Source organism: Gadus chalcogrammus, chromosome 13, assembly GCF_026213295.1.
Source record: "Gadus chalcogrammus isolate NIFS_2021 chromosome 13, NIFS_Gcha_1.0, whole genome shotgun sequence".
NCBI classification, from domain to species: domain Eukaryota; kingdom Metazoa; phylum Chordata; class Actinopteri; order Gadiformes; family Gadidae; genus Gadus; species Gadus chalcogrammus.
Genome location: NC_079424.1, coordinates 9,822,210 through 9,839,118, shown reverse-complemented (window position 1 = coordinate 9,839,118; position 16,909 = coordinate 9,822,210). Strand labels below are relative to the sequence as shown.

Sequence of the window (16,909 nt, the reverse complement as noted above, 5' to 3'; positions counted from 1 at the left end):
TATTCGATTGAATTTAAATAATGATTATCTGCATCTGGTAGTTTGCTACCATGGCTGCATCACACGGAAGGCATTTTACGTAACGTTAATAGAAACGTCACATAAACCATTTCAAACATGGGGAGCTATGAAGTTTGACGACGGTCTCTGGACTATTTTGCGTCATGCTTCTATTTGGAGACCTTTTAATTACATTGTCAATTGTAAATGAATGCCCTTACATTGAAAGATAAAATATGCAGTCTTTCAAAAGCAATCCAAGAAAAAAGCTATTGGATTGATCGAGTATTTGAGAACATTAATAATAAATGACATGGGTACTTCACCCCTGACACGATGATTGCTGGGGCCTTGCCTCTCAGCGGGTAGGGATTGTCAAGCAATATCCAGTTACAATTAGGTCTTCGCAGGAATGTGTTTGTAAACAAATGTAGTTCACTGGTCGCTTTGTTATTTAATAACCTCGGAACCTGGAGATATGTTGAGTACATCCACCAGTTACTAAATAAAGGAGACACAACACAAGTATCAACAAACGAGTCACCAAGAGTCAACAACATACCCACAAGTGAAACTTTTGAGAAAGTATTGTGTGCATTTTATTTAATTTGACCTCTCACCGTTATACATGGGACCACCCTTTAAAATAGTATAAATACATCTAGCATTGCAAAAGATGAAGCTTTTCAAACTGTGTCTCTTATATACAGAGTGATTTGTAACAGGCATGGGATAACATTATTAGAATGTATTTATTATCAAAGAACCCATGTACTTATCTTTAGTATTGCACATATACGTTTAATGTTAACAGAGAATAGCGAGAACAAATTTAATAAATCTATAATTTTTATATAAACAACTCATTCAGCAACATGTTCACCTCATAACACGTTTATACCAAACCCCCTAAAACCTTGGCAAACACAGTCTCTACATATAGCTTTATCGATACCAAACAAATCCTATTCTTTAAAATATGTGCTTGTTTTATAAAATATTTCCTCTAGGGTTTGTAATGCTACATCTTATCTCCTGCTGATTGAGCATAGATTCGTATGCCTCCAAGTTTTCATATCCCACCCAGTGGCAGTCAGCAGAATTATTGGCGGTAGTTTCAATTTCTTTTTTTTTTTCCTAGTTGGCTTTTCTACAAGGCAGCATATTATGTTGTACTCCAACCTAGATCACTCTCTCCAGCTAGGTGTGCCCGTCCGTCTCTGACGTTGCTTTGCTTGTTGCCTATCATAATCAACAGAGACTCGGTGACCACACACACACACACGCACGCACACGCACACGCACACGCACACACACCAGAAGTGGGGAAATATAAATACAAGACCTTGCATGGATGCTGAAAAGAGACAACGGGTTCTGCTCACTTTTGGTGAAAAGTGATATATTTAAATACAAATAAAAGGCAAGCAATTTAGGACTTGGGGGATAGGGACAGGGAGTTGACAATGGGGCCCCTTGACAAAAAAGCTTGGACACCCAAAGGGTGACCGGTAGTACTGAACTGTAAAGGGTAATGAAAGTGTCCACGGGGCCTTTTCGTCTGTATTATTTGAATTAGAATTTCTGTTGTCCAAAGTTACGCTTACATCCCATTGGTCATTATTAGGATTTGTACATCTGCATCCTTATCAATGAGCCCTACATAAGAACACATGACCCCAAAACATTTTTTGTGCACATTAGTTTCTGCCATGTGCATGATACACAGTTGGTTTTACATAGAGTATTACTTATCTTCAATTTAAACGCAAGCAAATGCCCAACAAAAGAAAGCAAAGGACGAAGGCGGAAGGAGCTATCACGGGACCATTATCAACTTCAAATGAGCCACTGGGAAAATAACACAAGCACACAATGGAACCCTTTGGATCATGGATAAACCTCTCCAGGAAGTGGACCAGGTGTGTCCCATACATTACTGTGGCTGACAAGTGTGTATTGCAATGCGATCCTTGTATAAAGGAATAGATATGCCTCCGTCACTTGGCTGCCATTCACATTCACACTCAAGTCTTCTTAGGCTAGGAGCAGCAATGCTTGTCATCCATGTTGTGATAGTTCAGATCAGTGTGCACTATAATAGATGCATTTGCAGAAGATAGAAACCAAAAAAAACACAAACGTTTGCATTCTTACAATGAACACATGATACATATTCAACTTGCATTCAAAGGATGGACCATGATTATCCATTTTTCAACCAACAAAACTACAAGAAGTTATTTCTCAGGTTAAAATTAAATGAACCTCATATACTCAATGTACCCAAATCACACCATTGTGCAGTTGATGTGGCCTTTGTGAAGAAAACAGACAACTATAATTCACCTCACCTAAAGTGATTGGAGTTAAACTTGTCAGACACAGACAGACATGGCTTTCTCTGGAATTCCATTGGAGCTGACCACAGAGGACAAACGGGACAAAAGATCTTGAAGGTGCTAACGACGCTAGGATTTTCACACCCCCGAGCCATTTACCTTAGTGAGTCATCCCCGTCAAATGCAACAGCACACAAAGACCGGCCATCAACTGAAAGCTCTGACCAGGAGAGAGTGAAACAGCCAGCCAGCTTGTTGTTGGCTCTTTCTCATTCAAAGCCCAGCCCAACATTTCTGGATCACAGTGGGTGAGAGGCAGAGCATTAGAGCAGCCGTAGGGCCAACCGGGTCGCATTGCACTTATTCAACACCAACAATGACACTGGGGGCTAGTGGTAGTAGTTTGATGTCTGACAGACTGTGCGGATGGGCCCATTTGAGATGGAGAGGAAGACGTTTCACCCATACTCAAGACCCTCTAAACTTGTTTTGTGTTTTATGTGGGATAGTGTATGTCCAGTGTGAGACATAATCCGTGTTTGTTACAAAACAAAAAACAACAACAAAGGTTTAGTCTGGGGCTGCATTGACAACGGCAGCCCCCCTTGGGATGGGAGACTGCAATCAAGATTTAGAATATGTTAATGCCATCTAAATAGAGGGAGGGGGAAGTGTCACTGGAGAGCTGGGGCTTGAGGAAAGAACGCGCTACAACGCTGCCACCCAAACCTGGGACAGAGTGGGATACGCCCTTGTTGGCCTCAACTCATGAATGAAGAATACACACACACACACACACACACACACACACACACACACACACACACACACACACACACACACACACACACACACACACACACACACACACACACACACACACACACACACACACACACACACACACACACACCCTTAACAATGAAGCCTGAAGTTAATAATGGTGTTGATGATATTGATTTTAAGATGTCAATTTGTCTTTGGCTTTACGGCATTTTCCCATTCACAAACAAGCTTATATGAATGAATGATGGCAAAGCGCAATGACCAAGACAGGCCATGCTTTCACTGAACGGTTTGGCAGAAATAATAACAAAAAAGTAACTTTAACTGCAAATTGATAATCTTGCTGAAGAGTGATAAGAATACTGTTATATTGATGATATATCAATATATATTCCACTAGGGGTTGGCATTTATAAAAAGTAATATAATGAAAAACAATCTCAACACACTTTTGCATTGGATTGAGTGATATGGTTCAGTTGAAATATGAATCTTAAGGTGAAGCGATTTGAAGCATTTACTCATTGTATGCTTCACAAAAAGATGGAAAGGTGCTGCTACTGAATATCCAAGTCACCAAAACATACATCTCCACACAGAGAAGAAAGAATGCTTTAAAAGGAAGACTTGAAAAGGAATCCAAGAGGGTGTGAAGGAGCTTATTTCCATAGTGCCAGGAAATCTCAGGACTCGCAAGCATGGCTACAGCCAGAGATTCTGATAGGATCGCTGGGCTTGGTCATCACATTTTCAGCAGGATATGCTTTTGTTCAATATATACCTACATCTTCTGCCCTAGTATCCTCCATAGTATTTTAAACCATGGATCGAAATATTTTGAAAGGATACACCCTTTAAAAAAACCTAGCATTAATCTATTTCGTGATTCTGAACACTAATTTAGTTCCATATTGCAAAGCAGAGTTATAATTATGGTTCTTCACATAGAAACGTGCCAAATGTGAGAAAATTAACAAAGAAAGACACGGTAGACAAAGTAGACTGAGCTTAGTGTATCTGTTGTGTATGTAATTCATGTGATGGCCAGAAGGTGGTGTTGTGCAAAGCTACAGGATAGCCAAGGCCTTGGAAAGACAGGAAGAGGAGAAACAGAAAAGCACACATATTTGACCCCTGTCTGATTAGTAGTAGATCTTATGGCCAAGATAAAATATTTATAAACAGTCTTAATAGAGTTTCTTTAGGAGAGATAATAATACCAGCGCTATTCATCATCGTTGATATTCAATAGTAGTAACAATAAGTGTTCATCATCAAGTAACAACGTGAGTCATCAGTCATTTAGGTGTTAGATCTAGGGAGTTCCCATAGTCATCAGGGCTCAACTGTGTGGGTGTCCACATTTTAAACACACTTGGACCCCCAGACCCCCAAACTCAATATCCCTGCAGCGTTTTGTTTTCTGTTAATTTTTTTTCTCTCCATCTTTTTTTCCCGTTTGGTTTCTTCTCCAGGCGTCGGGAAGAACTTACATTGACAATCCTCTTAACTTCTGAGATAAGAGCATCACCATGGATGACGGCCTCCTCCTCACCCTTCTCCCTCTCCCTGGGGGGGTTCCCTCATAGTCTGGTCTGGGCCTCCGGGACGTAGATCTCTATGCTGTCGGCGCTCTCGGTGGCCGAGTTCTGGCGGAACGATGCAGCCTTCTTGGCGGCCAGCAGGCGCTTGCGGGCCTCCTGCCGCTGCTTCTCCACTGACGAGGCGGACGACGAGTCCACGCTCTTCTCGCGGCCCAGTACCGGTCGCCCCTTAGCGGGCTTCTTGCCCGTCTCCTGGTCCTGGGGTGGGAGGAGGGATGGTAGGGGAGGGAGGAACAGAGTAAAAAGGGGAAAGAATTAGTGATGCGAGGAAATGCAACGTGGACAGTCATTTAGTGTTCCTTCAGTCTTGTAAAGACGTTGAAGAAAGGGCATTATTTACGACGGGAGAATTATTAAAACAGTGACATTCACGGTATACACAATAAACACGGCTGCAGAATTGAAATCAATCAATTCTTTATTATGGGAAAGGCCTTCTTGGAGACGTCAATGGTATTGGTGAGACATGAACAATGAACACACACGGCACACAAGACATGGCATCGACATTGCCATAGCAACATCAAGAAAGAACAATCAAGGCATATAAAAATAGGCAGACAAATTCAGGTTTCACACTCAAAACACTCAAAACACACACACACACACACACACACACACACACACACACACACACACACACACACACACACACACACACACACACACACACACACACACACACACACACACACACACACACACAAAAGAGATAGGGCTGGATTCTACTGGATGATTTTAGCCATGCTCAAGTAAAATTCCAACCCAATTTACTGCAACATGCAAGACAACTCAACAAACCACAACAGACGAACCATTCCACACCAACGGCCCCCTTTCAAATATATTTCCCATGCATGTGAAGAGGGGGCGAGGCCTCTCTGACCCATCATGTCTGGCTGGGGTTGGCCCTGATCAGGGGCTCGCCCTCAGCGGGGGGAACAGGGGTAAGAGTGGGGGAGAGAGGGAGAGAGAGATAGAGGGAGAGAGAGAAAGAGAAACAGGGGAGGGGAGAGAGACAGTGGAGGTGGAGGTTGAGAGGTGGTGGTGGTGGTGGTGGTGGTGGTGGCGGGAGGAGTGAGGCCGGTCTCGACGGCTTTCCTACCCCAGCCAGGGTACAGGGCAGCAGGGGTGGGAAGTACCTTCCGCTCAGGGGACGAGAGGGCGGATGTGGTGGCAGCAGCGGCGGCGGAGGCGGCGGCGGCGGTGGAGGAGGCGGAGCTGGGCGCCGGCTGCCAGTCGTTGGACTTGAGGTGGTAAAGCTCGTCGAACTTGAGGCTGATGTCCTCGATGGAGAGCTGGAGCAGGTCCCAGAAGCCTGCCAGGTCCTGGGGGCTGGGCCGCGGGTTGGCGCTCACATTCTGCCCCCCACCCGGGACACGCGCCATCACGTTAGGTCAAGTAGGTTTGTATGTGTCACGTTGTCATATTTACAGTTGGAGTTAAATTAATCTATTATGAATGGGTAAAAAAGGGCGCATTATATAATAATGATATTAGAAGTAGATGTTGGCCATATTACCCAAGTCTAAAAATATTTTTAAACCCACCCATTTAAGTCAGAAACAAACTATAAATATACACCGTTTAACTATGGTGAGTCATGTTTGGATAAAGACAAAGATAAAAAAAAGAGGAAATAATCTCCCCTTAACTACCACTAGATGGCACTGTGGCACCGCAGCTGTTAGGAGATACCGGTTCACTACAAGGGTTGATCAATAAAATCAAGTGAAGCAGGCACTAAACTCAACATCAAGGCAAATACAACAACAAATAAGACATTAAAAGCTCGCAATTATTCCTTCAGAAAAAGAGCTGCGATCGATATGGAAAGTCAGCAAAAACCGATACGACACAATTTCTTTCCGCAGCTTCTAATTTTAGACATCACACAGCCTTTGGACGCCTTTCATAAGCAGCCGATATGCTGTGTAAGGCTGTCTGTGACCAACGCTGCTTATTTGTTAAAGCACCAGAAAGGCTTAAATAAGATGATACAGTGACTCATTTAGAGCAACGGGAAATCATTTAAACGATGATAGGCAGCGCCCCAGCGAGACGAATTAAGCTCCACACAAATGACTGTTAATAGCATGGTGTCAGCCCGATCAATAGATCAGTGTGTCGGACTGTAGGAGCTGGTCCTGTGACTAGTGTTAGCGAGACAGCTGCCGGACTCCCTGCTCACACTGCACTACTACTGGATTGGATGAAGATGAGGCAGTGATGGCAAGACTTTTTAGAAGGAGTCTTAGGGACTCCTGTATGCTTTCAGTAGGGTCAAAAATGTGGATCGTTTTTGTCCCGAGATGAAAGGCCCAGAGCAATGCTTTGAATATTAAAGTATCTAGTCAAGGCCTCTGAAAACATATTTTTTCCGCCTCCATTTTCAAAGAAATACACCAACGGTGTAATAGAAAATACACCAAAATTATTTAAAACTCTTGAGTAAGCATGCCAGGCTGATAGTAACACACTACAGTTGATTTAATTAAACTGAACCGAACTAACCAAACGTCAACAACCCTGAATTCCACCATTGTTCAAAGGTTTCTGGCGCATGCTCGATGTGTGAGAAACAACTGCCTTCTGTAAAGCGAGGTCTTGATATCATTGTTTAGCGAATGCACTGTTTCACCGGTCCATACATATAGACAGCAAAAAATATATACATTTGTTTTCAGTGACCTGAACAGCAGTTTCGGAATGGACGGGAGGCCAAAATGCAGAGAAAATATGTACATATTCTTCTAATTACCAATATACGTGTGAACGATGGTCTAGTAGTAGTAGCCAACTGTAATGATGAAATGGTTGCCGTGGTAACTTGGTGACCTATGGTGTTGCTTCAATCCTTGTGTTGTGTGATTTGGTGCGTGTGCTTGTGTGGCTGCTACTCACCAAGTTCTGGTCACACAGCCCCCGGAACTGTTGGAACTTCTGGGTCATGAGGAGCTGGGCACTCCCCACCGCGCTACGGACCTTCCCCAGCACTGCAGAGGACAGATAACACAGAACACAGATTACACCAGAACACAGATCACACTAGAAACCCGGATCACACAAGAAATCACACCTTTCTTTGATTTCAAATTTGTCCATCCAATATCTTTTGAAACCTGGACCTTGGATCCTACCAAACGAGAGAAAATGGAGCCCCCCTATAGCTTTAGCACAAAGCTACAGACGGTAATGTGAGAGAATATCATCATTTACACCAATAGTCGGTTGCCTTTAAAAGTATAAAGCATGAGGAGTCATCGACAGGATTTAGGAAGAGCAGTGACATACATTAATATATACATATATAGAGCGCTTAGTGCAACACTGGTTTAGCTACGACATTAGTATTTTTAAAACCTCCATAGGCTGCCAGGAACATGGTGGGGGCAGATTACAGTGTTTTGGATGGTGGTGTCCTCTTTAAAGTCATCAAGGCCTGTAGAGCCTAGTGTCTGTGCCCATCTCTTTTCTTGCAGTCAGTCACTAGGCACCCCTCAAAACTGGAAAAAAACATTGGTCCCAGCTTACCAATAATCGTTGAATTAATGGTATCGTAATGTTACCTCTATGCCAGTGCTTTAAACTACAATGGAGGATTTTTCCATAACCATCGCCCACACACAGACTACCGTCAACAGTTTATACAAAACCAAGCTTTTAGTTTGATTATATGAACTCATGCATGCAGAAAGGTGTTGTTGTTTTCTGTATCTGTGCATGGACATGTTGAATCTCCCAGACTGATGTTGAATCACTAATCTAATCTGGAGGTTTAATCAGTTCCAGGCAAGATTAGTGTAATTCTGAGGGATTACAGGCTTGCTTGTGTGGCAACCCCAGGTATTACCGTCTCATCCCCCACCCCTCATCCCCCGGACGGAGCTGTGGATCAGGGGTGGGGAGTGCGGAATTGACAGACAGACCCCCATTGGGGTCTGGGTGTAGCCCCAGCATTTTGCTGCTTGTTAAGAGGACACAATGGTGTTTTGGATTTGCAAATGATATGGCTGGACGTGCAGCATTTCTGGGCCAAGTAACTTTGGATATGGCCTCATTTTTTGAATAATGATATTCATCCTTCGGACTCGGAAGTCGTAATGGGAATGAAGTCTAATTGGCTTGACGTCGTGTTAGAAATGGGCCACTCTTTTTCTGCTCTTTCACCGTTTTGTAAATACATTACGACTAGATCTAATATATACCACCATACTGTTTAGTATTTTGACATTTAGCATTTGCCTGTATACAAAGCGACTCTTGTGATTTTGATTTCGCATACACTTTCCCCGGAGGTTCTGCAGGCAGACACACGCTTAGCTGCCTCCAGCTAAAAGTCATAACCGTACCTCTAGACGACACGGCCCTGTTATCGGCTCCAACCCGACTCAGCCTGCAGAATGGTAAGTACGGGTGTGTGTGTGTGTGTGTGTGTGTGTGTGTGTGTGTGTGTGTGTGTAGGGGGGGTCATACCTTCCTCTGAGATCTGGTTCTCTTTGGTCTCCAGCTCCATCTGCTGGCACCAGCCCTCCATGCGGCCCGACTCCGCCTGCAGCAGCTTCAGGAACCAGTGGCCGTCTCTCCTGCACAGTGTCCCCCCACCACCGGAACCGCCACCAGCACCTCCTCCTCCTCCTCCTCCTCCTCCTCCGACCCCAACGCTCACACTCTCCAGCCAGGGGTCCGGCGGCGGCAGGGACGAGGGGTCCAGGGCGGGGTCCATGCTCTCGGAGAACGAGTCCGAGCTGCTGCGCGTGGTGGAGCGGTTCAGGATCTGCCGCGGCGGGGGCGGAGGCGAGGTGGAGCAGGAGGTGGTGGCGGCGGCGGTGGCGGCGGCGGCGGTGGTGGCGGTGTCTCCGAGGCCCTCGCCGTTGTCCAGCGAGGTGCTCCCCCCGCGTTGGGAGTCGGTGGACTGGCTGGCGCTGTTCACCATGACCTTCCTCTCGGCGGCCCGGCCGTTGCTGGAGGCCAGGATGTGCGAGGTGGCGGCGGCGGCCGAGGGCAGGTCCGGCGTGGTGTCAGAGTCCTGCTTGGAGGCCATGCTGCCGGAGTGGCCGACCCTGGAAGACAAGAGAACCACGGCGGGGCTCAGTGTCGGTCGGGGTCTCAGCGGGGCACTTCAGTAGAAGATGCTGGTTTTAATGCATTTTCTGTCCAAATGAACCACGGCAACACCAAAGATAAGGGCAACCAGCAAAGCAAGGAGAGATAAGTCAAGGAGAAAACTACTAAAGCATATTAAATCTATTACGACTACACAACAAAACACTCATCCGTATCGCCTTATCTTTAATGGTAAACATTGACCTAATACAACAATGCAAACAATATAATCACAGAGGAAAGCCATCCACCAGAGAATGTGGTTAATATTGTTTGCTAGGCCATGGTATGGCATGCCCACAAAGTATATCAGTATAGTCTATCACGTTACATTGCAGTCTGTTTCATCCTCATGAATGAATGCAGGCAAAATGTTTTGGCTGGGTCATTGAAAGTTGCAATCAGATTCTGAGTAGAAGAAGAACAAGACTAAGGAAAAAGTTGATTACCTTCCACCGTTTGGGCGTGTACTCTACAGCCTTCCTCGGGAGATGTTACAAGATGTCAAGGGTGTGAGGTGTGGTTGGCAGCCAGGTGAGTATAAGCCTGTCTTGCCGGGGGGGGGGGGGTTGGGGGTGGGGTTGGGGGGGGTGGGGGTGTGGCCCGACTGTGTAAGTAAGAGAGGGTATGACGGATAGTTGGTATGGCTCCGCCTCCCCTAACCCCCACCATCTACTGAATCCAGTATTTCCAATGAGGACTTGGCGATCCTTCAATAATCCATCATGGGGGATATAGTCCCTTGTTTAGTCCACAGTATGCTTTTCTCCCTCTCTTGAAATGGTCTGGCCTATTCTTTAGCTTCTCTCTGGCTGTGCTAGTTTGCCGCTTCTTTTTTCATGAATAAACGAAAAGCAAGATGGTGTTCAGGTTATTCTCTGAGTGAAACCCCACCCTTCATGGATGTAATGCAGTTTGTAGAAACCGTAATCGGTAATCAGCTGACATTCCTTTTCGGTTTCAATCAGTATTTTTTATGAACCAAGTAATGGCCCGGCTTAAGAGGGCGCTGCAGTGTTTCATCACAAGTAAGGAGATTTCTGGATTATTCCCCAGCCCAAGCGAATTGATGTTTTTTCCTGTAATCTACTATTCTGTCTTCTTGGGAGCTCTTTTTCCTGGGTTTGGGTCCTGTGGCGCGTAAATATTGAGTCTATCCGAGTGGATACAGCTGTCAAGTTTATGGGTTAGTGGGTTAACTACGGGAACAAGACTCTTCACCAGACCTGATAGTGGATACAGAGATTCATGTATACTTTGCAAGCGGATGGATCGGTTTCTTTCACGTTAGGCGGTGGACTTGCTGTCGTCTGTTGACTTCCTGTCTGTTCTTTTTGGATCCTCACCAGAACATATTCCACACGCAATTCATATACCATAATACCAACATAATCGCTGTTAATTCTCAGTAAAGACTTGGTAATTGTGTTTAGCAACAAACCAAGCAATTATTTCGCTCTGTAAAAGATTTGGACTATAAATATATATATACACACACACACACACACACCAACAGCTGGGTAGAAGGGCTCGAGTTACGGGCTTTAATGAGAACTAGAGCTAACCATTGACTGGCTTCCGGGACCTTGATAAAGGTGTCTCCCTACTGACACGCAGGGACATCTACACAGGTGAGATACAGTAGGTAGACACAGAGGTAAAAATATTATAAATACAAACAGAAAAAAAGATTATAACAAGTATAGGAGCACGGAGTGGCAGGTTAGGGGTTCGCTAAGCCACAACAAAAAAGGGCATTGTCAAAGCATATATGCAAAACAAACAGAACAAAAATGGGCAAATATAAATAAAACAGTAGGCATTCATATATTCCGTAAAAAAAATATTATTTTTACAGGAACTGGTTTGAGCAAAGTTCAGTCAGGAGAAATGTAAATATACTCAAAGCAGTTACTATTTACACAAAACCAGGTCTATCATGCAAAGACAGGAAAAATCGGGAGGAAGTGCCGAGCAAATGTCCATCTGCGTGGTGTAATTGCAACGACCCTGCTACAAACATGGGGCAGCGGGACACGCAAAGACTTCAAAGCGTGATACATTCAACAGAAGACCCAGGAGACCAGTAGAAACACTGAACAGCTGGCCCTCCCTTAAAGAGAAGTGATGAACTGCACCAAGGTGATCAACGCCTTCGAGATCTGTTCTGAGGAAAACGGGCTCCCCGGTTACCAGACCAGGGGAGAGGTCGAGAGAAGCTTAAATATGGCGGCCTCACAACGAGGGTGCGAGGAGGAAGAGGAGGTGTAATGACGGCAACAGGAAGTGGACTTACTGCCAGCCGTCCTCCACCTGTACACCGATGGACTGAAACCGGGCCAGCTGCGGAGAGTCCTCTCGCTGGACCTCCTGAATACAGTCCACCTGAGAGGTAAACACACACACAAATATAACCTTTTAACCCCATAAAAGGCATCATCTATATTATAGCCATTGGTCAAATACCAGTGCTATACCAAACCGTTGTGCCCTGCAAATGAATACCCATTTACTGTCTTTCATCAGAGGCTTTAAGCGTATGTGAGCTACAGGGAATTCCGAAACCCACGGATGAGGTAAAGGGGCAGGCCTTCACCTCTCTTTAGCTTGTAGTATCTTTTGCTGGGAGTCGAACAACACATTCAGTACACTATCACGTCCCCTTTCAGTTACAAATGACTGGTCTTGTATAATGACAACACTAACCTTAGTGGTGAGGTCTGAAGACTATTAGGGGAAGCATTAAGAAAATCGGTTCCATCAAATGGACAAATATTCCCAGAAACCGTTCTCAATATCATAATTAATGGTAAATGTCTAATGGCCTTAGGAGACGGTTTTGTTTATGCAAATGATTTGGAAAATGGAGACCACTGTTATTACAGAAGATAGAGTGGAAAATTGCGGTCCAAAGGGAATGATAAATATACACATGCCCAGCCTTTCAGGCGATGGAGGTTGCATGTTCAGTTAAGAATTATTGACCATTTACAGACACTGTAGTGTAGTTAGCTCACTTGAGACTCATATATACCCATATATTTATGGAGGATTATACCATGGCACTGTTGAACTTTGGTTGGTCAGTGACATTCCAATGGTATGCATTATATTACAACAACATGAGACCTCTGGTATGGAAGCATATATGTAGCAAAATTCAAATGGCAATGCAATTTGCAATTTGCAATTCAATAAGTAATTACGTTATGCAATTGACAATGCATTATGCAATTTCATAATGTAATTTGTAAATACGTTATTCAAAGTGTATTTTAAAATGCAAAGTGACAATGCAATCCTCAATTAAATTTGCAAAAGTTATAACAATAAAAATACAATAACATTTTGTCAAATTCTTTGAGTTCCTTTATTGAAATTGAAAAGCTATAGCGTCCCCGTGATTGCAATCCACTTCGCCACGCTCCGTGTGTTGCGATATTCAAATGACATTTCAATCCGCAAAACGGAATCCAAAACGGAATCCAAAGAGGAATCCAAAAAGTCAATATGCAAAGTGGCAAACGTATCAGCCACCAGCGGGAACTACGTCACTTTCTATTGTGTCAGACTGTTTTATGTGTGGGGGGGAGGGAGTTCCAGAGCCTGGGTGCTGAACAGCTGAATGACCGGGCACCCATTCGTAATGAGTCGTGATGTGGGGATACATAGTAGTCCAGCAGAGGTTGAGCGGAGGGAGCGGGAGGGAGTGTATTCTTGGAGGAGGTCGCAGAGGTAACTGGGGGCTAGGTTGTGGAGAGCTTTGTAGGTGAGGAGTGGGTGGAGACGGTGGGTCTCCCGACCCTATGTTTCGCACCCAGTGCCTGTAGCACTTTGGAAATCTTTGTGTTTACCACACTGGCGTCAAAACGTACCCGTGAGGATAAGTCGTCTATCCTATCTCCCAGAACACGCACTCTATCTACTGCATCTGTGTCTTCAACACGATTGTTCTCCACATCATCGGCCAAACTTCGGAGCGTATCAATAATCACCATTGGTGACCATGGACCTGACACATACGAACTAGAAGTGAACAAGGAAATTACGAGCAAGTGACGTAGTTCCCGCCCAGACGCTGATTGGCTGATACGTTTGCCACTTTGCATATTGACTTTTTGGATTCCTCTTTGGATTCCGTTTTGGATTCCGTTTTGCGGATTGAAATGTCATTTGAATATCGCAACACACGGAGCGTGGCGAAGTGGATTGCAATCACGGGGACGCTATAGCTTTTCAATTTCAATAAAGGAACTCAAAGAATTTGACAAAATGTTATTGTATTTTTATTGTTATAACTTTTGCAAATTTAATTGAGGATTGCATTGTCACTTTGCATTTTAAAATACACTTTGAATAACGTATTTACAAATTACATTATACAATTGCATAATGCATTGTCAAATGCATAATGGAATTCCAAATTGCATTGCCATTTGAATTTTGCTACATATATGCTTCCATACTCTGGCTCTTAACAGGTCAGAATCAATGCACTACATACTCGACATTTCAAATGACCGTCCATTACAGATGTTTCCGTGACACGTAAAACCATTATGCTCCAAGCACAGCCGATATATCAATTGTATTTCAGCTGATCCAAGTCCATTAAAAATACGTTATAGAGGACGGTAACATATCTAATCATTGTTGCCGACTGTGGTAAGAGCGAAATACACCACAGTCTGGGTTTATTCCTGACCAAACGTTTTAAGGCAGAGAGAAAATACACTGCTAAGAACAACACCAACTTCACTGTTAGGTTTCCCTTTTGACAGAGATGTTATCCTCTGTTTCAATGAGCTGTGCATTGTCCCAGCTAAGTAAACCAATAAACAAACTGCTGTCGTCAACCCCAGCTGAACCCCACCCACCAGCATTCAACTCAAAGCACCAACAGCCACCTAGGCGGGCGGGCCGTGTCCCCTACCTGTATCCCTATGGAGGACAGCTTCCTCCTGGGCATCGGCGCCACCAGAGGCTCCTCCCCCAGCAGTCCTCCCTTACCGCCGCCGCCGCCGCCTCCGCCTCCCGTCCGCAGGGGAGGGAGGTCGTGCTGCACGGCGGTGGAGGCGTGCGAGTGGGCGCGCGCGTGCGAGTGTGCGTGCGAGTGCGACCGCGCGTCGTTGGTGTCGGTGCACGCGTTGGCGGTGGCGGCGGCGGCGGCGACGCCGATGGCTCCGAGGATGGCCGAGGCGTAGGGCTCGCGGGCGAGGGCCACGGGGACGGCGGTGATGGTCTGCAGGGGCCGCGGGATGCCGCGGGCCAGGCTGTTGGCGTGGCTGCTGTCCAGGCTGTCGGACGAGTTGCTGTGGGCGTGGCTGGACTGGCTGGTGGCCTCCGAGCGCCGGTCCTGCAGGTCCTGCAGGTAGGTGTCCTCCTGCGCCGACTCGGTGCTGCTCTGCACCGTCACCGAGCTGTAGGGCTTGGAGGTGGTGCGGGGGGGCACCGGCGGTGGGGCCGTCCGCTTACTGGTGGTGATACACGTGGAGACTGGAGGAGAGGGGGGCAGCAGGAGGAAAGAGAGACAGAGTGTGATAGAGAGACACACACAGACAGAGAGAGACGGATACAGGCAGATACAAGAGAGAGACGGATACAGAGGATCAGATAGACGGAGGAGAAAGAGACGCAGAGAGAGAGAGAGAGAGAGCGAGAGCGAGAGCGAGAGCGCGCGAGAGAGAGAGAGAGAGAGAGAGAGCGAGAGCAAGAGAGAGTCACACACACAGAAATATTGACACACACAGACAGAGATAGAAAGAATGAAAGGAGAGAGAAAGAAAGAAAGAAAGAAAGAAAGAAAGAAAGAAAGAAAGAAAGAAAGAAAGAAAGAAAGAAAAAGAAAGAAAGAAAGAGAAAAAGAAAGAAAGAGAGAAAAAGAGGGAGGGCAGAGAGACAGAAGGGAAAGAGCGACAGAGGGGGAGAGAGAGACAGAGGGGGAGAGAGAGACAGAGGCATATTGGAAGAGGTTGGAGAGAGGGTAAGGGTAAAAGGGTAAAAAGTTGCCGGATGTTAAAACAACAGCTGAATTAACAAAACACATATACAGGACGATGGGATGTTTGACTTTTTGTGACCTTGGGAACAGAATGGCCCATGGCTCTCCGATGCAGTGCCATTGTCCTGAATAAAACCAAACACATAGGCCGGCACTAACGGAGGGTCAGTGGTTAAACCCGTTAGGACCCAACCACATACACACCTTGTAGTCTCCCAGGTTCCCTTAAGACTTGCTGTTCTACGCTTCATGTCTTTATCCTTGCTTTCAATGTACTGCTGTTCAATGCTAATGGTATACACTAAGGGGTTCACTAACCAATTAGCATTATTAAATATCATTAGCATAGGGGTTAGGGTTAGAGTTAACCCTAATCCAAATGACAGTTTTTCTCGATGAGTTTTTCAGTTACTTTAGTAGATTTCTCAGATCAGAATTGAAATTCTCAAAACTACCTGTTCAATCTTCACATCATTGTGTTACTTGTGCACATCAAAAAGGTAGTTTCTCATGTCTTTGAACAAGTTGCAAATGCTTTGGTACATTCATGCAAATGATTATGTACAATTCTCTGCTCTTTCTTACATTATCAATTGCTAATGTCATGTTGATCACAATTTATTGTAATGGTCTCTATTGAATAGTTTCACCCCCACAACATTTATGCATTAATTCATTGCATAAGCCTTACATGCAATATGGTTGAACAAGTTGTCATAATGTGTCAAGCATATTTCTATACATTTCCATTAGACTTTCTTTCTAAATCTGTCTAAACCTGTATTTGTAAATTGCTACCATGTGAATCATGACTTTCTCTAAAGAAGGGAAAAGTGTGAAGTTAGATCGACCAACGATCAACCAGTTTACTGAAATAGCTCAAAGGTGCATCTCATGAACCATGAACTGACAAGCAGCTGGAGCACAACACAATGTTACATTGTCTGACAATGGAAGGACAAGGAATTGGAAGGGGTCAACAGCCAGAGAGAAGAAGAAGAGGTAGAGGAGTGAGTCTGCGTGAGAAGGAGAATTTGTGGCCCAACAGACAGGAATGTCAGGAGGTGTAG

The 16,909-nt window shown here is 45.0% G+C and overlaps 1 protein-coding gene across 1 annotated transcript in view; it reads right to left on the bottom strand.

The window, feature by feature from the left end:
• Positions 1–361: 361 nt before the first annotated feature.
• LOC130401979 (disks large-associated protein 4-like) overlaps positions 362–16,909 on the bottom strand; it is a 31,692-nt gene continuing 15,144 nt past the window's right edge. Inside the window, exons 6-11 of the mRNA XM_056606038.1 lie at positions 14,772–15,334; positions 12,135–12,223; positions 9,209–9,795; positions 7,637–7,728; positions 5,875–6,093; positions 362–4,930 (exon numbers count right to left, since the gene is read on the bottom strand). Coding sequence (XP_056462013.1) covers positions 4,712–4,930; positions 5,875–6,093; positions 7,637–7,728; positions 9,209–9,795; positions 12,135–12,223; positions 14,772–15,334 — 1,769 coding nt within the window. The 3' untranslated portion in view covers positions 362–4,711. The remainder of the gene's footprint in view (positions 4,931–5,874; positions 6,094–7,636; positions 7,729–9,208; positions 9,796–12,134; positions 12,224–14,771; positions 15,335–16,909) is intronic.